The sequence below is a fragment of the Camelus dromedarius genome, chromosome 1 (genome assembly GCF_036321535.1).
Source record: "Camelus dromedarius isolate mCamDro1 chromosome 1, mCamDro1.pat, whole genome shotgun sequence".
Classification (NCBI taxonomy): Eukaryota; Metazoa; Chordata; class Mammalia; order Artiodactyla; family Camelidae; genus Camelus; species Camelus dromedarius.
In genome coordinates, this window is record NC_087436.1 from 105361736 (window position 1) to 105386143 (window position 24408).

Genomic DNA, 24408 nt, shown 5'->3' on the forward strand with positions numbered 1-24408 from the left:
GCTAGGAGATGGGTCTGCTAAAATTCATTATGTTTTTCTTTAGAGGTAAAACATTAAGTTGATGATTGTGATCTCTTTAAATTGTGATTTGAATTATCATTATTATTTGTGTCCATCTCTGAAATAAAACGAACTTTAAAATAAAACAACTGTTGCCAGAGAATGATTAAATTTACTTTTCTATGGACTGAAGTTGAACTGGACTATGTGATCCTTTTTGTCATCAGTGACTGTGTTGTTATTTTTATAGGCATCTATTTAACATTTGTTTTCCCTACTTCCCAAAATTAGTCTTTCTTGTCGCATCGAAGTGTTAAATAGCTTTGTGGTCCTAATTGTGGTCTAGGTGTCCTTCACAGTATTTTGACCTGCCTTTGAGTCATACCAGTATTAAGCCAGGTCGTTACTATTAGAGGAGGGTTCATTGACCAAAATAAATATTTAAGAGTTCTTGTGTAGACTAGCACTGCCTCCTAGAGTTCCAGGATCTCCCCTTATTTTACTTTGTACTAACATTTTGCTTTCTGTTTGGCTTGGTTAGGTTTTGAGCCTGTGGTGATAGAGAACGTTTTAGAAGGTGACGAGCTGCGCACAGACCTGAAAGCTGTGGAGGCTAAAGTCCAGGAACTTGGGCCTGATTACATTCTCTGTGTTCACTCTACTACATCCTGTTTTGCTCCAAGGGTGCCTGATAGGTAAATGATTTGTGAATATTGTCCTAAGTGTTTATCAGTCTTTTAAATAACATACACTTACGCTGATTCTCAAAGATGCCTAAGTATCATTTGGCAGTAAATGCTATGTGAACGGACTGTTGGGGAAAGAGCATAATGGCTTGGGAAAATAAAAAGTTGATGTAGAAGAAGGAAGAACACCTGGTACCAAGTGTAAATCCCTTTATCATCTGAGTAAATGCAGAGCATCTCTGTTTTCTTGCTCTTTTTTCTGTTTCTGGACACCTAGCATCTTTTCCCTCATAATTTAATAGAAGTTTCTGAGCTAAATGTTGGCTTTATGTACTTGTTTTATTGCTGTCTTCACTTCTTTGATCCTGCAGTTTTCATACATAGGAACTATTAGTATTAACAGATTTTAAATAGAAAATTTTAGGATTATTTATTGCCCTTAGAATTTTCTTAAATTGGAAGAGTAACCCAGATATACACTTAGGAATACACATTTTGAGGAAAAATGCAAATATTTAAGAAAATAAAAGCCAAAAGAAAAAAAGGAAATGTTTGCTGTTCTAAACGATGGCCACAGATTTTTATTCTAAAAATATAATAGGCTTAGGTATAGTAATACATTTTTCCAGTTTTGACAGCAGCTGTTTCATTTTAACATTCTGAACAAAAATGTTAATAATTTATAAAACTATATTGACTTTGGACTACCTTTGTAGCAGCAAGTTATACTTTAGTTTTAATTCATGGGGTTACAATTTGGTAGTAATGAATGCATGTTAGCTTTTATAGGTAGATATTAAGAGACAATTTTAAAACCATGGTCTTGAAAATTTACCTTGCTCCATCCATAAGTCTGAATTCTATTTTCAGATTATGTTGCATATGCTTTAGTTGTTTATTCAGTACTTACCAATCAAGTTTTTAATTTATATTGAAATAGTAAATAAATACCTTTATTCTTCCTTCATTGATGATTTTGCTATCTAGAAGAATTTTAATGTCATGGGAATAAATCACATTTCCAAAAACAGTATGTGGATATTTGTATTAGTTAGATTATTAATCCTTGAAGATATTTTTGTTTTTGTTCCATTTTGACTAACTTTTGGGGAACGTTTACAGTATGCCTAGTACAGTGTTAAGTATGTTTTACATGTATTATCTCCTTTGAAAAAAATAAAAAAAAATTTTTTCAGTCAGAATTCTTATCTACTACTACTTAGTGGTGTCATATAATGAATGTGTCTGATTAGAGTGAACTTTAGGAAGGTAATGATGCTCAATTATTAGTAATATGTTTGAATTTCTGATTTTATTAAATTTAAAAATACATTTTGATTTCTTTATAAGAAGTTTAATTCCTTTATAGACTTAATTTTATTAGACTGAATGGGTATGTATATATGTATATATTGTCTTTATTAGTTAATTAATTGGACAGAATACTTTGGGGAAAAATCAGTTAGAGAAAATGTTAAAAAAGAAAAAAGTATCATTTCTTCAAATTGATAAACACCTTAAATTGGCTTCTAAGTTAGAATACAATTTGATTCACATATAAAATATTTTTTCTACTTCTCCTTACCTTATATCACAAACCTTCATACACATTGTAAATATTAACAAATTGATCAACTCAGAATATTTAAAACTACTCATAGGTGATTTAAAAAAAAATAGTACTTTTTTATTATGATACTTTACTCTCAAGGAAGTTTGTTATTAAGGAATGCTTTCATTAGAACACCAGCATGTGAAAATGCCTTTTATGAAGAAAATACTTGTGTGTATCCCAGAAGGTCTTATTTTGTTAAAAGCAACATCTGATTAAGTAAGAGAGAAGTTTTCTGTCTTGATTTGTGAGTTTTATGAAAATAAATACTAAAATGAGTTTTTAATTCATAAAACTTCAAGGAAGTAAACTGAAAACTTCTGACAGATAAGCAGAATAATGTTATTCCTATTTGTAGTTTAAAAATATATTAATGCACATGTACTATGAAAAGAATGAATTATGTGTAAGTAGATAATAAAACTGTATAATATATATTTGAAATACATTTTTGTGGGAAAGAACTTTTAATGCATAAAGATGCTTTACTTCCAAAATTTTTATATTGTAGAGGGAGCATTTAAAAAAATTAATTTTATCAAAACCATAGGATTTGGTTTTAGCTTCATTGCATGAAGAGATTTCTGTTTAGAGATGACCTCAGTCACAAATAGGATTGGGTTTTGCAAAGGAACATCATTTATTACACTCTTAATTGAAACATATTACCTTGCTTTGCATAAAGTTGCACTCTTAGGTTGTCTTAATATGAGGAGTGTCAAATGAAAAAGAGTGAATTTAAAACCAGCAGCTATTTAAAAGATTCTTTAGTTTCCAAGTTGTTGGAACATGTTATTTTGGTACTGAAATATTTTAATGTTCTGTATTTTTTAATACATTAAAGTCTATTTGAAATGTATTTTTTACTTTATGAGATGCTTAATGTAAGATTTCTTAAGATTTCAAATATGCTAATTATTTTAAAGATACTAGCTTTAGTATAGTACGCAACTAAAACCATTTAAAAATGAGCATATCACCTTGTAAGAGGTCTTTATAAATAATCTGCTTCTTGCTTTTTATATAGGAATTTTTTAAAGTGACTTAAAAGCCTACTGGGTATAGCTTAGTGGTAGAGCACATGCTTAGCATGCATGAGGTCCTGGGTTCAATCCCCAGTACCTCTGTTTAAAAAAAAAAAGCTACTATCTATATAGATTTTTTAAACACCATATTTATTGGTAACATTAATTTAAAAACTTCCGGGTTTATCCTTAAGTGCCTGCTATGTATTTCCAAGGTACCAAATTACATGCTAAAATACTGCTGTAGAAATTTCAGTTTGTCATTTTTTTCCTAGTGTACTTAAAGGAGAACTATTCAATTAAAAAAACTTTTCATGTTGTAATTTATTAAAGCACAGTATGAATGTCTTTCTATTGAATATTTATGTTTATAGATTAGAGGAACTGGCTGTGATTTGTGCTAATTATGACATTCCACATATAGTCAACAATGCTTATGGAGTACAGTCTTCAAAGTGTATGCACCTCATTCAACAGGTGAGAGAGTTTAAAAAGATATGTCAAGAGAAAATGGATTCTAACATATTGTGGGATTATTACTTTGTTTTTCTTACAGCCTAATACAATATATACAGTTAATCTAGCACTCTCTAATTCATGGAGCATTAGAAATATGCATATAATAGTCATTCTGTAAAAGTCATTATACTTTGCTAGTGGTGGCAATTGGACTATAGCTTTGGTCAGAACCAACATATACTTCAGTAGCTTATTTTTTAACTTTCTGAGAATGTTTCATTGCCAGTATTCTCATTTTTTCTAATACAGTGGATTATAGTACTTTTTTTTTAAACTGTACTATTTGTTCTATATTTAGTGTTTAAAGAATCATTTTATATCCTAGACTGGAAATGACTTCATAGATATTCTAGTGTATAACTATGGAGTTAGCAGATTTTAAAAAAAACTTTATGATTGTATTTTTATAAGCATCACCTAGATCCCAGTCATCAATTTAGATTCTTATTTTGAAAGTATGTCTGGGCTTCCCATCCCACTCAGAATGAGTCGCAGCCATGGCGCGCAAGGCTTTGTGTGCTCAGGTGGCTGCAGCTTCTCTGATTTTGTTTCCTGCTGCTTTCCCTCTCACCGCCCCTCCTGGCACATGTGCCTCCTGTCTTCCTCTTGTGCTACCTGCATGTACCACACTCTTGCTCATCCCTCTTGCTGGGTTGCTCTTCTGTAGAGTTGTGTGGCTTCTGACCTCACTTTCTTTAGGTCGAGACTTTCTCAGACACCTTATCTAAAATAACATCTGCTTCTTCCTTGCCAGCATTTTCTGTCCTGTTTTCCCTGTTTTGCCATACTCATCAATTTTAAGGTACACATTTTTCCACATTATAGCATCTCTAAAATTGCGATGTCTTATAATTAGTGGTGTCTTATCATTAGTGGTGTTTTATAATGTTAATCGGCAACATTTGTTCTTACCTGATGGTGTGTAAAATAATGGTGCTTCTTGAAATGGATGGCCTCTTGCTCTTTTTCTCCATAGCGCTTACCACCATGTGGTATGGTGTTTATATTTGTTTATTGTCTAGTTATTGGCAGTGATTAGAGTTAAGTTTCTGTTAGGCAAAGGACTTTGTTTTGTTCACTGTTACGTCAGTACTTAGGACAGTACCTGGTACATAATTGATGCTCAATAACTGGTTACTGAAAATATTGAATGAATAAATGAAGTATTATATTTACTTACAATGAATAACATACTATATTAGGATGTGGATAGATACTATCTAGATATGATATGTGTTTTATGATCTGTGTGCATACTGATGTAGTCACATATTTAGTTTTGACACGTGATTTGTGTTAGGTGGGCACGAGTCATTCACAGATTATTGGTGGCCGTCTCCCACGTGGTGGTGAACATTCCTTAGCCCTGTAGATCCTATCTCATCATTTTGTTGTTGTTGCTTTGAGTGTACTAGTATTCTCTCTAATATAAATGTTTATATGATAGTGTTAGCTGATTTGCTTGACTTATTTCTGCAAAGATTCTACCAGTTAGAATGTAATTGACTGCAGGTAACAGAAACCCAACCCAAATTGGCTTAACCAATAAGGAGATAGATTAGTTTACATAACAAAAGAAGTCCTGAGGTGGAGTGGTTGTACACCTGGGTTTCTTAAAATCTTTGGAGTAAGACTATTTACTGTTTCTTTGATATCCTTTTCCATTATTCCTTAACTTTTAAGGCTTAATCATAATTTTAGACTAGATTGTATCTAATTTGAATGGTAGCAGAGGAAGGCTGTACAACTCTCTATGCTGGAAATCTTGAAAAACATTTTATTTCAGTGATTCATTTTTATTTCTCCTCCCCTTTTTCCTCTTTTCCTTTCTCCTCTTTAATTTTTAGCAGCCTCAATTCTTTTAAAAGTCAAATATATCAGCATTACTAAAAGTTTAGAAAAGTGAGGAAGGAGCAGAAAATCACTCACAAGCCTCTTACTCTAACAAATACCCTTAATAATTTATGTATCTTCTTTTTTCTCTTTTAAAATGCATGTATGTATTTCTTTTTATAAGGTTATAGGCATTGTGTACATTTAGTATTAACTTTTTCAAATGTAGTGAAAAACATTTAATTTTTAAACTTAAATATAAACTACGTTGTATTTCTGTACTCTCCACATGCCTATAAAGTCTTCATAATGATCAGTTTAATGGTTCCTTAACATTTAGTCAGTGTTTTATATTTAACCCATAGTGCTCATGACATATTTTTGAATACTAGACATTTTGGTGGTGAATTGAAGAGATGAAGCCTAAGTGAAAATTAACTCCAAGGTACAATATGAAAGGTGCCCGTGGAACTGTGCATCACGAATACCCTACTTTGTCATCACCTCTCTTCATTTGTGAGGTGGTTTTACTAAAATTATAACTAGAAAATAACACTATGAGTGAATGAATTTTTATAAGGTAGCTATTGCATTGTTGCATATACTGTATTACCTTCTAAAACTGACATTTCTTTAAAAGAAAAAAAGCAGTACATAATGATGGGCCCTCACAAAAAGAGGTGGTATCTCTGTTGCTGTAAACCAAATAAGTACTTGGGTCTTATTCAGTGCTAGTTGCTGTTTCAGGACATTCTAAAAAATTTAAATTAGCTTTAATTCATCTCAGTAGTTCTTATTAGTAATACATATCATTTACTGAATATGCACCATGTGTGAAGCATCCTGCTAGACTTTTAAAATTAACTAACTTAATCCTAACAGTTTAAGGTGTATTTTTTATTGTTTCCATTCTGCAAATGAAGAAACAAACCCAGAAGTATTAAGTGACTTACCCAAAGTCCCAAGCGGCAAAGTGGCCCATCTAGTTCACTGTGACTCCAAAGTCTCTTATTTTCCTCTAAAATACAAAGTCCTAAAACTGCAAATGCTTTCTTGAGAAGATACTATTGCAATAATCAAGCAGGCAGTGAAGAAAGAGCTGTAACTCAAGCTGAGCTTATAGAACATTCTGGTATGCATACGTAGTCCCCAGGAAATAAGCTTTGTAGAATCTGTACTTCTGATATATACTAAACTGACTAATTTAGGAGACTCATGGAATATGGATATTAGGACACAGTAAGAGACAGAGTTGTAGTGAGTCACAAAATCCAAGTGAGTCACTTGGGTTAATTATTTTAGAGTTAGAATGGATTGTAAAGTTCCCAAAGTGTGGGAAGCAGCAACTTTGCTTATTAAGTAGGTGTTATGCCACTTATTCACAGACCTGGTTGTTAGTTTATTCTACAAATATTTTTAGGGTTCCCACTGATGAACCAGGCATCAGGGTAGACACTGGGGATGCAGTAGTAAATACAACAAAATCTTTATCCTTATGGAGCAGAAGTAGACGTAAACAATAAGGATGATGGTCTTGATAAATGCTCTAGTGTTTACGGGGGGCGGGGTCAGATGGAGTGATCTAGGAAGTCCTCTCTGAGAAGAAACATTTGATTAGAGCCCTGAGTGATGTAAAGAAGTGAGATTAGAGATTCCAGACAGAAGGTAACAGCAAGTGCCAAGGCACTGGGGCCAGAGAGTGTTTAGAATGTGTGAGGAATAGCAAGGAGGCCAGTATGGCTGGGCCAGGGCACATGAAGGCAGCAGAGGTAGTAAAGAGATTTGAGATGTGTTAAGGATTTGAGACTTAATTCTTGGTATGATTGTCAGCCATTGGAGGTTTTTGAGCAGGAGAGTGACATGTGACTTATATTTTAAAACCATCCTTCTGGCTGCTCTGGGGGGAATGGACTATAGGAAGGCAAGTGTGGAAGGCTGTTGTAGCAGCTCATGTGAAATGTGTTGGTGACTTGGGCCAGGGTGGTGGCTGTTAAGGTGTTAAAGAAATGATTGGATTCAGGTGTACTTTGAGAGTCGATCTTAAAGAGTATGCTGATGAATCAGATGTGAGGAATGAGAGAATGAGAATTCAGGGATTCTAAGATTTTTGGCCTGAGTTGTTGGAAGCGTGGAAATGCTGTCAGAATATTTTATTTTTTAAACATGGACTCTTCATCCAGATTACCTTGGTTTTTGCCTGGGTGACTGTCAGCAAGATGCTTTAACAGCCTGGATTTGAATCCCAGCTGTGCTGTTAACTACATTTCTGACCTTGGGCAGGTCACTTTAATTTTATTGTGACTTAATTATTTCATCTGTAAAATAGCTGTTATCATGGCATCTGCCTGGACAGTCATTGCGAGGCTTAAATGAGTTAAGAATGTAAAGTGCTTAGAACAGTGCCTGATGCATAGTAAGTTCTCGGTAAATTCTGGCTGTGATTATTATAAGGACAATGATCTGTTTTATTCATTGCTGCTAGGCCCAGAACCTAGAACAATGTTTGGCAGATGATAGATGCCCACATATTTGTTCCTTGAATAAATGAGTAAATGAATGAACTGATAAATGGCTTCGTGCTCCTGTGTTTCCTATTCTGCTTAAGCCCTTCCAGCCTTCTAGTGTTTTTCTTCTCTCCTCATTGATAGCCTCAGACTTTAGTGGGGGATTGAGGGCTACACCGTTCCTGAGATTGGGTCCAGCCTGCTTGTTTTCTTGCCCCAGAGTTTGCTACCCTTTGAGTGCTTTCTGTCTTTTAGTGATGAAGGGGTTCTAGCAAAGTCTGGTGCTCTCTTGGTACTTCTGCTCCCAATCTAGCTTCAGATTTCTCTCAGGAAGCCTTGGGCAGTACTGAAATATTAATAAAAAGGCAGCTCTAGCTGTTCTACTTTATTTTTTACCTGCTACTACTTTGCATGGTTTTTGGTTATTTATTCAATTAGTTTCATATGCTTCTCTCTGTTTTCCTGTGATAAGATGAGATTTTCTCTGATCATAGTTTATGAGGAAATTAGAAAGGAGAATCACAGGGGAAGGTTAAGATTTAAACAGTCATGCGATAGCCTCCAGAGTAGCCTGCGCCCCTTTCCGGCTTTTGCTGCTTCCACGTATTGCCCGGATCTGGTCTCTTAGATTAGGCCACCTATCTGCTCCTTCTATTCTCCCTGAGATATGGATGTGGATTTAAAGTGTAAAGATGAAGGTCAAATGTGGTTACAATATTAATAGGAATGTAGATTGTGAACACAGATTGAAAATCTGTGGCTACAGATAAAGAAAAAAAACGATCTTCATTGAAATTTAGATAGTATCGCAATTTTTAAGAGGAGGAAATTGAAGCACATTAGGCAGAAGGTCATAGACTGTGTTTCATGGGACTAGAACTTAATTTTATGTTTCTAGTAAGTATTCCATTTTTCACCAGAATATTGGATTTTCACTTGAAGTTCATTTTCAGTGAAATGAAATCATCCAAGATGATAACATTAGGAAGCATAAGTTATGTAGAAATATTGCCAAGAGTGCACCAAAAATTCCATTAGTTGATGTGAAAAATAAAATTTTTCTTTTCTCCTTTTGTTGTCCGAGTGGTGGTGGGAGCAGAGCTTGTTGCTTAAAGTGGTCATGCGGGTAGTAGGTTATCCAGGCGTCAGAGAGAGACACTTAAATGTATAACTTATTGATGGGCAGCGTGGGTGGCTGTAGTCCATTAGATTATGGGGCCACTTTTGAACTCACAGAGGGTGCTTAAAGTTACTTAATAGTTGTAAGACCCACTGTTGACATTTATTGTCAGATAGAAGATCACAGATGAAAAACATGGCAGGAATCCACTCTCTCTTACCCAATTTTAAGGTGGAAAGTTCTGTTTCAGTGTAGTTCCCCACCTGAACTGATACTGAAACCCTCCCTTCCTTACAGGCTTGTTGTGAAGATTAAGTGATTTATGTATGAAAACAGCTTGTAAACTATAAATATAAAGTGCTCTTCCACACATAAGGAGCAGCATTTAAAAACGCAGTTTAATGCTTAAAATTTTACTGGCATTGTTACAAAGAAAATAAAAATCTTTGGTCTGCTTTTGATTTCTGTGTGTTGTTTTAATGGTATTTATTAATGGCTCCTGTCTCTTCTTCTAGAAATTAATATGTGATACTCCGTGTTATTCCATTCTAGGGGGCTCGGGTTGGTAGAATAGATGCTTTCGTTCAGAGCTTGGACAAAAATTTTATGGTTCCAGTAGGTGGCGCTATAATTGCTGGCTTTAATGATTCCTTCATTCAGGAAATCAGCAAGATGTATCCAGGTAAATAAATCAGTTGCCCTTCAGAAAAAGTAACTAACAAATAAAAATCCATTTGTACATAGGCTACTATAATAAATCTTAGCTCACAAAGCTTTCCCCCTTCTGAATGTACCTTATCATCTTTATTTCAGGAAGAGCTTCAGCTTCTCCTTCTTTAGATGTCCTTATTACTTTGTTATCACTTGGATCAAATGGCTACAAGAAGCTATTAAAAGAAAGAAAGGTAAGCTTTCCCTTTAGATATAAAATAATACTCTTGACTATAAGACAGCACTCCAAAGTATTGGTGTTTTTGCCTGTTGGTTTATCACTTTGGAATGTGGATACGTAGCACAGTCCTAGGGGATTTACTTTCATCTGGACCCACCCTAGGTTGTTTTTAATCAATCATTGTTATCCTGTCTGTTCAGATATTCTGAGGACTCTTGGGCAGGTGGTTTTGCTTTTGTTTTGTGGGCTTTTTAAACTCCTCCACCAGGAATACTTATTAGTATTAGTAAAATTTAATTCATTTATCATTTATGGATAGAAGCTCTTAAAGGACAAGGGGAGAAGTTTTTTCTTTTTAGTTTTGGAAGTCTGAATACTAATTTAGGTGTGAGATGTCAGTCACAGGAGGAAGAACCAGTTCAGAGGTTGGCCAGCTTCTCATTCTAAAATAATAAATCCACCCCTTGTCATTGTTGGAATGCTGAACTCATTGATTATGTTGGCTATGAAGAGAAAAGTGACATTTGTGTTTGAAAACTAGACTTTGTCTCCAACACTAAAAACTAGCTTAATTCAGGACAACTCCAAAATCAGAGATAGTCACTGTTGGTAGGGTGGGTCAGACTACGATGTTTTATTCATCTCCCATCCGAGGGAGCTAGAGGCCCCTGTGCAGTTTTTTTTTTTAATCTATGTAACTTTCTAACACTTAGTAGCAATTAGATTTATGATAGTCATTTACATATTTCAAAACATTCTCATCTATATCATCTGATAGGTCCTCCGAGTAGCCTTATGTACATGTAACAGAAATTTAAAAAATTTTGTGCCCTGTTTTACTCTAGTTCATCTCTCCCCACTAGTTCACTCCATAGGAAAGTAATTGCGTTTTATTGTTAGGACATCTCTTAATATTTATATGATATAGAAAAACATGCTCAACATTATTCATTAAGGAAATGCAAATTAAAACCACGAGATACCACTACACATCTTAGGAGAAGATCTGGAAAAAAAAAAAAAAAACCAACCCAGTGACAACACTGGCAAGGCTCTCAAGTGGGTAGAACACTCAGATGTTGCTGGTGGAAATGCAAATGGTACAGCAACTGTGGAAAAACTTTGGCAGTTTCTTATAAAGTTAAACATATACTTACCACATAAACTAGCTGTTCCACTCTTAGCTATCTACTTAAGCGAAATGAAAATTTATGTCCGTACAAAAACATGTGAATATTCATAGTGATTTTATTCATAATTGCCAAAACCTGGAAACAACTCAAATGTCCATCATCTGGGTATCAACAAACTGTGGTATATACATACGTCAGCAATAAGAAGAAATAAACTACTGATGATATGCAACAGCATAACAATTCTCAAATGCATTATGCCAAGTGAAATGAGCCAGACTCAAAAGCCTACACATTGCGTTTTTTTCAATATGCCATCCTGGAAAAGGCAAAAAAATATCAGGACAGGAAAAAGATCAGTGAATACAAGAGGCTTAGGTTGAGGGAGGGAATTACTATGGTGATGAAATGCTTTTTGTCTTGATAGTGGGAGTAGATTCATGACTGTATATATTTGTCAAAATTCATAGAAATAGACATGTGAAATTTTCATATGTGTAAATTATACCTCAATAAATCTGAAAAAAAATTAAATGATTGGATTAAAACTCCAGTTTGATAAACCCCCAAAAGTAATCATTTTATTGTAGCCAAGAAAAAACCTTGGTGATTCTTTCAAGGATCCTTCTCCAGATGACAGATGAAGCCTGTTACAGATGAGGGAAACCATTGTCTGTTTATAAGAGACTTTAGTTGTATCAGATGCCAGTTCTATAACTAGTTATTTCACTATGGAAAAGGTACTTGAAGTCACAGATTTTATTTCCTCATTTGTTAAAGAAAAGGTTGATATCTCAGACCACTTCTAGTTCTAAAAGAGTATAGAATATTTCTTAAAATAAAATAGCTACTTCCTGGGCCTTGGGCATTATAATCATAAGAATTGGCTTGTAATTTAGTAACACAGCACAAGTCATATAGGTGATTTATAAATCAAACATTTTGTAAGTTTGAAATTTTTAGGATGATGGTTTCTTCAATCTCATGGTGCCTCATATCCATTTCCACCCCCATCAAACTGTCCTGATGCCCCTGCCCCCAACACCAATCTGAATAACGACAGGGCTGTTTAAAACAGCAGAGTCTAAAGTATGGACCAGTGTTTCAGAGCAGATGAGGATGAGCATGAAGTAAGTTTCACTGAGTAAATACTTAATTTACTAAGTATTTATTGGGTATATGTGTCAGGGATATAACATTAATATAGCAATCAGTAACATAAAGATACCTGCTCTTGTTGGGCTTATTCATGTGGAGGACACCAGCATTAAACAAATAACATAAAACAAATTATGAAATTTAATACATAAAATATAAAGGCAAAAGTGCTGCAGAAAAAAGAAAGAATAAAGTAAGGGGGATTGGAGATGATGTGGTGGGGGGGTGATAGGAATTGATTTTTAAAATGCAGTGGTTAGTGTAATGACAGTGTGACATTTGAGTTGACTTGGAGAAGTTTGAGGGAGTATGTGTGTATGACGGAGAAGAGTGTTTCAGGCAAAGAGCCAGAACAAGGAATTAGGGCAGACTTGGTCGGTGTGTTTGAGGAGCAGCAAAGAGGCCAGTGTAGTTGGAACAAGGTGATCAAAGAGAGTTGAGAGTTGAGGTCTGGATGGTAAGAGTAGTGGGGCTGCTCATGTAGGGCTTTCCAGGCCATGTGAGGTCTTTGCTTCATATTCCAAGTGAAATAGAGAGGCATTAGACGGTTTTGAATAGAGGAGTAACATGATCTGATTTGTATGTTGAAGGATCACTCTGGTCGCTATGTTGCGAATAAACTAGGGGGGCAAGGGTAGAAGCTGGGACACTTGTTAGGAGCTTTTACAGTAATTAGGAAGTGATGTTGACTTGGATCTAGATGGCGCCACTGGAGGCGATGAAAGTGGCTGAATTCTAGGTCTGCTTTGAAGATTGAGTCCACGGGAGTTCCTGATGGGTGTATTGTAGGAGTGGAAGAGAGACATCAAGAATAACTCTAAGATTTTTGATTTGAGCAATTATAAGAATGGAGGAGCCATTAACTGAGACAGAAGCCTGTGGGTTTGGGGGGAAGGCCAAGAGTTCAGTTTCAGACAAGACTGAATTTGAGATGTCTGCTAACATCTAGATAGAGATAGGAGGTATGGAGTGGGATATGAGTCTAGTGTTAAGAGGAAGAGCTGAGGGGGAGGGTATAGCTTAGTGGTAGGGTGCATGCTTAGCATGTATGAAGTCCTGGGTTCAATCCTCTGTACCTCCGTTAAAAAATAAATAAGCCTTATTACTTCCCCCCTCAAAATGTAATAAAGTAAAAAAAAAAAAAGGTTTAAGAAAGAGAGAGTGCTGAGCTGGAGATAAAAAAATTGGGGAAGTTAATTGGCTAAGAGACTAGCGGAGATAGTAAGAGAGAGATATTAAGAGGCCTGGGAGAAGAAGTGGACCCTGTAAAGGAGACTGAGGAGAAGGGAAACCAGGAGTGTGAAGTCCTGGAAGCCAAGTGAAGGAGATATATTAGAGGGGAAAGAGTGATTGTCTAGTGCTGCTGATAGGTTAAGTAGAGTGAGCACTGAGATTTGGGTAGAAAAGTTTCATGTAAAATTATTCTTAACATAGTCTTTCAATGCAGGGCTTGTGTTATCTACATAAATACTGTTTATGTTAGATACATGTATGTATAGATGAAGTTTAATTCCTAACACTGAGCACTTACTATGTGGCAGGCTCTCCTCTAAGCATATTGTCATGAATTCATTTAATCCTCAGCATTCCTGTTAGGTGTTAATCCTCATTTTCACAGGAAGTGTTGGGACAGAGAAGTAACATATATGAGGTAAATTGTGGGACATTGTCAGTCACCATGTCCCTTCCTCCTCTTTCACGGGGCTGGGCGTATGATCTGGCTAGCCTGGTTCGCAGGTGGGTGTGTGTGGATAGAGTCCTTCCCATAGATTTGATAGATCCTTTAGAGATACTGTGTCTATTGCTTTAGAGATAGTAAACTGTAAGAGTATGATCTTACGACTCCCAGCTGCTTTATTTCTGGCCATGCCAAGAAAGCCTTCTTGAGACTAGAGAATGTAAGAGGGAAAATAGAACTGGAAGTCATTTGAGTCTCAGCCTTACCTGCTTGTAGACCTGGCTGTTAGATGAACCAGTAAATTATCTTTTCTGTTTTAAACTAGATTTCTAGCACTGGTACTTTTGATTCCTCTTACACCCTTTATAATGTTTCAGACATTCCTTTCATCTTTTCCAGTGCCACTGCCACCACTCCCTAACTCAAGCCCTTACCATATCACACCTGGATGGTTACAATAATTTACTAACTCTTCTTGTGATCCCCAGTCTTGATCTACTCTAATTGTGTTGTAGAGCAGTGCCAGATTATATTCTTAAGATGCAACTTTCTTCAAGTTCTTCCACTTTGTGTTCTGGTTGCCCATAAGACAAAGTCCAAACTCCTTAGTCTGCCATCATAATTCATCATGATCCTTTGTGGTTTGATCCCATATTACTTGAGCATTATTGGCCCCTGCTCATTCATTTATTCAGGTAAAGAAATGTTTATGTGTAGGCCATAAGGTTAAATTCACAAACAAGACTGACACCGTCTTTACCCTTAAGGAAATTATAGTCAAGGGAGATCGATGTATTAAATAAATAATTACAACTCAGATGAGAGTTATGAAAGGACAAGCAGAGTATATGAGAACATGTGTCACCTAACCCAGCAGGGGCACCTAGCCCACCCAGCTCTGGGAGGGGCAAGGAGGATCTCCCTGAGGAAGTGACATCTATTCTATAAAAGTGCAACTCATGAATTTAGTAACTGGCCCCCTTGGTGGAATCATAGGCTAGAATTGATGCTAGCCATCAAGTCTTAAAGGGTATTTTAAATTGAGTCTAAAACAGAAAGTACTGTGCAGTTATTAGAGAGTTTTGTTTTAGATCACGCCATAAAATTAGCTTTCCTTTAGGGTAAGTTCAGATTCAGTAGGTCTGGAGTGTGGCTTAGACAGCTACACATTTTAAAAAACTAACCTAATAAATCTGACGCATACCCAATTTTAAAACCCACTTTTTGCGGCACACAGGTCACTTGTATCTATAACAGAAACTTGATGAGGAAACATAATAATGTCATAGCATTTTAATACCAATACATAGGTAGATAAGATTTTATGGAGTTTGAGATGGACTGCACAAATATCCCAGATCGCAAAGCTTGAAAATATAACTTGTTAGTTTTCTGTTTATTTCTGATAAATTTAGTTGTCATAGTTATAATCCTATATTGTAGCTGCTTTGTACCTTTTGTTGATCACCCTGCAGATTTGGCTAAAATTTCTCTTTTAAACTAAATAACTAGAATATGTAATAGCTCAGACAATAAGACTTATGCGAAGTTTTAAGTTAGACATTTAAAAAGTATACTTTCTTATATAGATAGAAACTTTAAAAATTTTTATATGTTGTTATTATAGTATCAGATAAGCATGTTATGTAGTATTTCCTGCTTTTGTTCTTCTTGAATTGAAGCTATAAATAATAATAACTAATAATATTAAACATTTGCTATAATGAACTGATAAAAGTATTGAATGATTTTATGGTTAAACTTATTTAATTAGCAAATTAAACTGATTGTTTGAATGTGCACCCCTAAAAAAGTTACCATCAGGTGTCTGAAATGAAACTTGGTCCTTGATTTGGGGTAGACTGGTAGATTAGCATCCACCTTGGAGTTTGCCCATTGATACCTCTATTCTTATCATCCATTGCTTGATATGTAGTATACACTCATCAGATGTTTGTTAAATGGACTAATGCGGGGCATTTGGGAACACACAGGTCCACTGTTGTACAGTCTTTTCTTGTTTTACACAGAATAAGTATCTTTCTATAAAAGTAGTCAGAAAGCAAATAACATTCTGATACTGACTTCCGTAATGAATTAGATATTCTTAGAGAGACCTTCTCTATATAGATATAGTTGAAAACTTGTGAAAAGGAATGAGTTAAAATGATGATAACCTGTTGTATATAACAGATACTATACTTCTGGGAGTAGGGCTTCCTCCTTTGCAAATACTCTTCTAAAGTACTTTCCTTACCTAAGGATTTTGGAATTGTTGACTTTCGGGATGTTCTGTCATCTTTTTGGAACCTAAGAATTTATTTTATGCCATGGTTCTTCCGATATTTGACATTTAGGGTATGACTAAAATTTTCAGCTACTTTTAGGTGATTCCAAAGGCCCATGCGTGTATACACTTTGCTTAGCATGAGTGAAAATCCACCTGCTTTGAGGGTGACCTGCAGGAATATGTAGTTCAGCTGTTGAATGGCTCCAGTAGGCAGCCCAGCTCTCCTTTTCACTGGGATTTTGTTCTTTATTAATCATTGGGTAAATATTTTATGGGGGAAATTTTATGTTCTAGTGATATTTATGAATTGAATGGCTCCACCTTAGATGTCAAGAGGTAACTCGCTTTGTAACTTCCAGAGCATTGTTTATTCCCTTTATCCAGGTAGTGTAGAGTAGAATAAACAGAGACAGGACAAGAATAGGATTATAGCTGCTGGGTATTAGCCTGTGTAATGTTAATGTAATGCTAGCTAACGTTAGTCACTTTAACCTGAAAACTTTTTTAGGCTAAGGGAAGAGTATGTGGGTGGGAAACTAATATTTTTACGAATGTCTGCTGTATGCCAGGAACTCTGCTAGGTTCATTATATTCATTATTTCATGTACTACTCAGAGCAAGTTTATGAGGTAGGTATTATCCCCATTTATAAAATTGAGGCTAGAAGTTAAGTACTTACCCAGGGCCACATGTAAGTGCCACAACTTCATTGAATCCCTAGTCTGTGTGATGCTAAAGCCTCTGCTCTTTTCTGTCCCACCACTTGTCCCACTGCTTCCAGTCACTCAGCCAGGATTGAGGCAGTGTTTACCTACTCTGTGCTGGGCAATTGAGCCATAAAAATGATAATCTTGTGACCCCTCTTCTTATAGTGGAGGTATGTAAAACTCCAAAGCCTCTAATGTATTCATCAGTTTTATTTTAAATTCTTTGTGTAGAATCTATTTAGAACAGAAACTATCTAGTAGTAATCTTCAAAGTATAAAAATGCTCATTTGAGAACTCTTACCATTGTAAGAGAATAAGTTTGCTTTTTAGCAACTTCATTCAACAGGCAAGTCTTTTTGTTGAAAATGTGGATGTCCTCCATAAACCGTAATTGTACATATGTAGCATAAATATTGTTTTTTTATTAGATTTGTGGCAGAAGTAAGGGCCTCTTTTGTTTAAATGGACTTGCTTTTGAACTGTGAAAATTGAATCGTGATAGTTTATTGGTTCAGCTCTGGAGAAGCTGAGGCAAAGCTATTTTGCTCCAGCCAGAGCTATTTATATACCATCTCCGAGAGCTCCTTTTTATATTATTGGTGTTATTGCGTACTAAAAAAAGGAGTGTTAAAAGAAAACTTAGGATTTTTTTTTTATTCTGTGCCCTTATTCACTACAATGATATTTTTAGAGGTTATTTCATCTAGCTGTATCTCTTCCGAAAAGGCTTTATCTTTTTCATAGTAGAGGCAGACAAGAACTCAGCTTGAAGCCATTCCTTCTCAAGCCTTCTTTTTTGAAGGGTGAAAGGATCAAAGAGAGTGGAACTCTCTGTATGAATTGAACCTCTTTGCCCTTTGCCCCTTCCTGATCAACACATCTCCTTCATTGAGGACAGAAGTGACCATGCATTTTAACTGAAGAAGCCTTAAGAAAAGGGTTAAAATTTAAGAAACTGTTTGAGTTGCTCTAGGCAAAAAGAAAGATCAGTCTTAGACGGTCATCCTTTCTTCAGGTTTAGTTCCGGAGAAGACCATTATAATTCTGCTTAGCTTTCCTTTTAGCAGAGTGCTTTGCTAAACAGGACAGGAAGATAATCATTCACTGCTGCGAATATCTCCTGAATTGGACAAGTGCAGAAGAGGAATGACAGCAGAATGGCTGCTCCGAGGCTGGAATTTGTTAGCTGAACATCAGACGTATAACTTCAAACAATGTCCTTTAACAAAGCTAAATTTGGAAACAGTAGATTTGCAGCCCTAAAAGTAGAGTGGTTGAATCTCAATAACAGCGTCAGATTTCAGCCTTGGATGTGGAGCCTCAATAGAAGAGTTTGAAAGCAGCACTTTGCCTGTGATGCAAGGAACGTGCCTGGGCCCTCTGGGCTGGCCACAGTCATAGACAGCAACGTATCATGTTTAGCACTGTTATATCTTCAGATACGGACGTGTGTGTGTGTGGGTGCGTGCCTGCAGTCCATTGTCTGGTCATTCTTACATGTCATCGTTGAAATACAAGACCACTTGTTATATTTCCTTTTTGATTCATTACCCACCTTATGAGACATATTGTAATAATATGTGAAGTTCTCTTTTATCTTGTCCTCTAACATGAAACTGTGTGTCAAAGGACATGATTACATGAGACCTTTTTCTTTAAAATTTAGTGAATTATGCACATCTTTGGGTTATGGGAAGGGATAAGCTAGATGTTCGGCTTCATGTCTGCAAGTCAATTTGCGAAAGGCTGTACGAAAGAAAGATAACACTTAATATAATTCAGCTTCTCTTCCATTACCATCTTGAACTATGGTGTAAAGTTTTGTATTTTTATTCTAGAAATATAGCTGACATTAGCATTCAGGTATCCAGTTCAGTTTATCTCCAGTGAAGAGTCTTTTAAAATTAAGTTAAATACAGCACAAAAGACATAGAAAATCAATAATATTTCATTTCTTTTTAGTAAGATCTTTCTATATACATTTGCTTGGGGTACTTATAAATTTCTCCCTTTACAGAAGTATTTTATAATAAATGTCAGTTATGGATTTAACTGTAGCAAAAAAATAGTGCAGGTTCTGAAGTACCTTTAATATATCAGATAAAAAACTGCTTAGCTAAGTAAGTGTAGGAAATAGTGATACAGTCTCTTAAATGATATTTATAAAATGTAGTGATACTAAATGTGAGAGCATTCAGGAACTTAATATGTGAAATACTGTAGGATTCAGTACATTGCACTGTAAGATATTTTAAGCTTATTTGCTTATTGGATTACCTATCATAACCCTTTTACAGAGTAGAGATACTAAAAATATTTGCAGATGGATGTGAACTAGACTCATATATATTCTTTTTGTTTAATTACTCATACTAATGATACGTGATTTCGTTATTTTAACATTAATGTTTACAGTCTAAGGATTTTTATCCTAATGTTAGTTAACTACAATTGTAGGGGCATTAGCAAGTGATGGAACTGGTTAGAACTAATTTATTAAAGTATTAGAAATTGAACGTTGGGAAAATCTTTTTTAATAGCCATGTATGCATCAGTAAATTTAAAAGTACCCACTAGGGGTGTTACTAAGGAAACATTTCCTTTTTTTCTTTTTGGAAATAGCTAAGTACAAATTAAGGACAAATTAACTACTCATCGAGTTCCTCTCACTCTATAAGTGTGACTGCATTGGTGATTATTGTGGCAGCCATACTAGATAAAATAATATTTTAAATGGCTCTCACGATTGAAATAAGTTTTTTGTTGTTACTGTTAGGGTAAGAAACGTGGGAGTCTGTAAAAGGCACTTCCTGGCTATCAGATTTGTTTCTGCTTATGAACGGTTCATGAATTTGAGAATAAGAGAGAATTGGACAGACAGATGCAGATTAAGACTTTGGTATATAATATAATAAGGAAGAATCAGCAGTTAATATCTTAATTAAAATATCTGACTTTTTTTCTTTTTTAAACAACACAGAGCATTTAAATGACCTGGTTAACTTTATAGTAGATGAATATATATAAACAAAACCCAGCAATTCTATTCTTCATTTATAATGGTGTGGTACTAAAAGATTATGAATTGTTCCAGTTGCAGGAAGAACTTTTGATTTTTTAAATTTCATTTGCCTACCTTACTGTTTCATCTTCTGAGGTGTTAACATCAGAATATTAGTTTAAGAAGGGAGGGCCAGGAAATCTTCATATGTCTAAGAAAAGATGCTTCTGTAAATGGTGATAGCATTTGCCTCCTTAAATATTTCTATACTTTTTTTTAATGTTAAAAGAGAAAGACTTACTACATACAACAATACATTCGCTTATAGCTTCATTAGGTATGACAAATGTGGGTGTTAACTTTTTGAATAGAAAAAGAATCAGTATATTTTAGTAATCTAAGATTTCATAATTCTGGCACACTGAGAATTGACCTTAAAATATCCTAAAAATTTAAGAATGACTATTAGTTTAAAGGATTTTTGCGTCAGAGTGTAAAATATACTGTGTTGACAAGGATAAAGATGTTTGTGGTCTTAAGGAGACTCATTAATAATTCATAGGCCTGGTAGGAATTTTCCTCTTCTTTTAATCTTTACCTAACAAAAGATGGAGTTAGTCATCTACTCTGTGCTTCAGCCATGAAAAAGCTACTCTGGGTCCTAGTGTGAGATCAGACTATCCAATCCTTACCTTAGAGAAAACTGAAGCTGCTTATGTGGCCTTTGAAGTTGAAGAAGTATCATTTCCTCCTGTCTCCACTTGGGTACTCTGCTGGCCCTTGGCTGTTTGGTGCATCATTAGAGTTTATATGCTTTGACTGGCTGGAGGAGGTCAGTGCAGATGGGCTTGTTCAGCTGCAGACTTACTAGGGCAGATTTTCATTTCAGCACTTTTTAAAGTGCTTACTAGGAGAAGAAAATATGATTTTAGGCCAAGCAGTTGCCAACTTATTATTTGTAGCTTCATTAAACTCTCACATACATGTGCACGTGCACGTGAAATTTTATACTTGTAAAATAGATTTTTTTCTGTTTTATTATTAAATATACGCTACTTCTCAGAGTAAGATCATGAATACAATTTTTAGTTTTTAGTTGCTATATTCTTTTAATTGAGTTAAGGGAATTGTTAAAGTTTAAAATATTGAAAGGAAATTCATTTTTAAACTACCTCTTCCTGAGTCACATACTAAAAGCTTGGCACATTTTTCTTGGAATTGGGAAAGCAGTGATGAAGATGACAAAAAGTTCCTACTTTCAAGGAGTTTTTCCATTCTAGTAGGTAATCATAGGCAATATTTGTTTAAGCAAGTAAAAGAGATAGTTTCAGACTGTGTTAAGTATAGTGAAGGAACCAAAATAGGTATGGAGGGAGATCGGGAGTTGGCAGTAGGCAGTATCGGAGAGCTACTTTAATAGGGAGGTAATAAGGAAAGGTCTCCTTAGACTGTGACAGAAGGGACTACTCTGGGAGAAGTGCTTGCCAAGTCCAGGGGAAGTAGGCACAGAGATTCTGACACCTGAATGAGCGTGGCATGTTCAGGGGCTGGCAAAGAGGCTGATGTGGCTGGCATGTAGTAAGTGGAGGGAATGACATCTGCCGAATTGGGTATATTGGCTGGGTTAGTTCACGTGGGACCTTCTAGATGAAGAGTTTGGTTTTTAAACACCTACAGGAGAAAGTTGTTAGGAGGGACATGATCTGATTTATGTTTTTGAAAGACCACTCTGGCCTCTAACTAGAGAAAGATTTAGAGGGGTGGGAAAGTAGGCAGAGAAGTCGTTTAGGATCTGTTGCCGTGGTCCAGGGAAAAGGTTGATGACTGCTTAGACGAAAGTGGTAGCCCTGGAGGTTCTGAAAAGAGGATGGATTTGTGAGAGATACATGATAGCCCACAGCAGGAAATGTGCTGGTTCTTTACCTTTAAATCCTGTGGTTTCTAATAATTCTGGCAGCTTTAAATCTTACTATATTGTGGCAAAGGAAAGAATTGCTCCTAGCGCATGTGGATGAATTAATTTACAGCATAGACTGTACACCAATCAGATTTGTCTTATTAAATCTGGCAAGTTGCAATGAGTGTTTATTTGATTTTCTTTAAGTGTAACATTTTGTTGTTTCAGGAAATGTTTTCATATTTATCCAACCGGCTAAAGAAGCTGTCAGAGGCCTACAATGAAAGACTGTTGCATACACCTCACAATCCCATATCTTTAGGTAATTTTTTTCTTTAAAAAGAAAAATTAGTACTTCTGAGCCATCCCCAGTGGGAAGCTGGTATTTCTAGAAAGAGTATGAATTCTTTTTGTTACAATGATGTTAGAAAAATCATTACAGTACTAATTTGTAAATTTAAAAAATTTAGTTACCTTTTATAAATTCTCTCATGTACTTCTAAGATAAAACCTATGCACTGAAAGAATTCAAATCTGTATTAAGTGTTATAATGAATATGTGGAAAATAACACTTTAATTCCTGCTTCTCACCAAAATAATTTGGTCACTAATAAGAACTCCTTATAAATATTGTAAAATGTTTACCAGTTAGTAAATCATCATAACATTAGATATAGAAGATATTCTTATAATTTTAATGCCATTATTCTTTATTTTCTTGAGTATATCTATGTTAGAGAAATCTGTATTTAAGATAATTTCATTTTGTCACGTAGCACGAGACCTAAACAGAATAATATGAATGTTGACTTTTATACATTTAACTAACTTTTAAGCTTCATAATTACCCCTTTTAATTTGTGAATATATATAGTATATGCTTCATATTTCATGTATATCTGAGGAAAGTAAGGAATAATCATTTGTAACAGAAGCCTTTTTAAGGAATGGGCTTCCATGGAAAAATCATTTGGCCACTAATAGATAATAAAATCACCCCAGTGAGTCCTTTGTTGGTTTATAATCCCTGTAGATGTTACAGAAGGTGATATGGTGTGATTTAAAACCCAGTTCTACCATGTACTAGCCTGTAACTTCCTTCTTCCTGTCTATAGGTAGAAATGATGATTCCTCACATACAAAATTGTTAAAAAATGGTTAAGATTATATTTGTAAAATATCTAGTATGGCAAGTCACTCCTCAGGAAATGGTAGCTAATAGTGGTTGTATGAATAGAGTATAGCTTACCCATTAACCTCAGGTAAGTTCCATTTCCATATGCAGAAGATGATCTTGCAGAAGTTTATGTATGTGATGAAACATATCTCACATTCTCATTTCTTCTTCTTTTTTTGGGTGGGGACAGTGATTCAGTTTGTTTGTTTGTTTGTTTTTAGTGGAGGGACTGGGGATTGAACCCAGGACCTCCTGCATGCTAAGCATGCGCTCTACCACTGGAGCTATCCCCTCCCCCCACATTCTCATTTTAGAAGTGCCTTAAACATGGTTGAATTTGAATCAGCTACCATATTGATCATGTATTGCTCCATTTATTAAATTGGAAAATCCACTCTTTGGAGGAGTGGTATGGAAATTCTGAGTATGTTAGTTTATGTTAACATATATTTTGTATCTGATATACAAACAAATCCTTGCTATAATTTTTTAAGTGAATTAAAATGAAATGGTGCCACCTGACAGTAAATAAAAAGCCATGTCTCTGTGAAAGAAGCCAGTCACAAAAAGGTAAATACTGTATGATTCCACCTATATGAGGTACTTAGAGTGCTGAGAATCATAGACAGACAGTGTAATGGTGGTTGCCAGGAGGAGGGGAGAATGGGGAGTTATTGTTCAATTAGGTATAGAGTTTCAGTTTTACAAGATAAAAAGAGTTATGGGGATGGATGACGGTGATGGTTGTACAACAGCATTGAATGTACGTGATACCACCGAACTGTACTCTTAAAAACGGGTAAGATGGTCAGTTTTATGTTATATATCTTAACACAATAAAAAAAAAATGTCTCCATGGTTAAGTGTTCTTTGAGTGGTTTTTGTGCTGGTGAACCAAGGCTCATTGGAATACTTTTTTCTCTTTTAGCTGTGACACTTAAAACACTAGATGAACACTGTGACAAAGCTGTCACTCAGCTTGGCTCAATGCTTTTTACCAGACAGGTTTCTGGAGCCAGGTAAGTATGTTTAAAAGACGATTGGATTTATTTCCCTTTTCAAAATTAACTCTAATAAAGTACCTTTCCTTCACAATAGTCCCCTAAGTATATGCTGAACTACACCTGAGAATTCATCGTGGAGGAAAACAGTGATGAGGCAGAGAATCTGTAAG

General features: G+C 35.3%; 1 protein-coding gene across 1 annotated transcript in view; it reads left to right on the forward strand.

The window, feature by feature from the left end:
• SEPSECS (Sep (O-phosphoserine) tRNA:Sec (selenocysteine) tRNA synthase) overlaps nucleotides 1–24408 on the forward strand; it is a 34850-nt gene that overhangs the window by 4976 nt on the left and 5466 nt on the right. The window contains exons 5-10 of the mRNA XM_031436519.2: nucleotides 542–695; nucleotides 3698–3800; nucleotides 9852–9981; nucleotides 10113–10204; nucleotides 22285–22378; nucleotides 24163–24253. Coding sequence (XP_031292379.2) covers nucleotides 542–695; nucleotides 3698–3800; nucleotides 9852–9981; nucleotides 10113–10204; nucleotides 22285–22378; nucleotides 24163–24253 — 664 coding nt within the window. The remainder of the gene's footprint in view (nucleotides 1–541; nucleotides 696–3697; nucleotides 3801–9851; nucleotides 9982–10112; nucleotides 10205–22284; nucleotides 22379–24162; nucleotides 24254–24408) is intronic.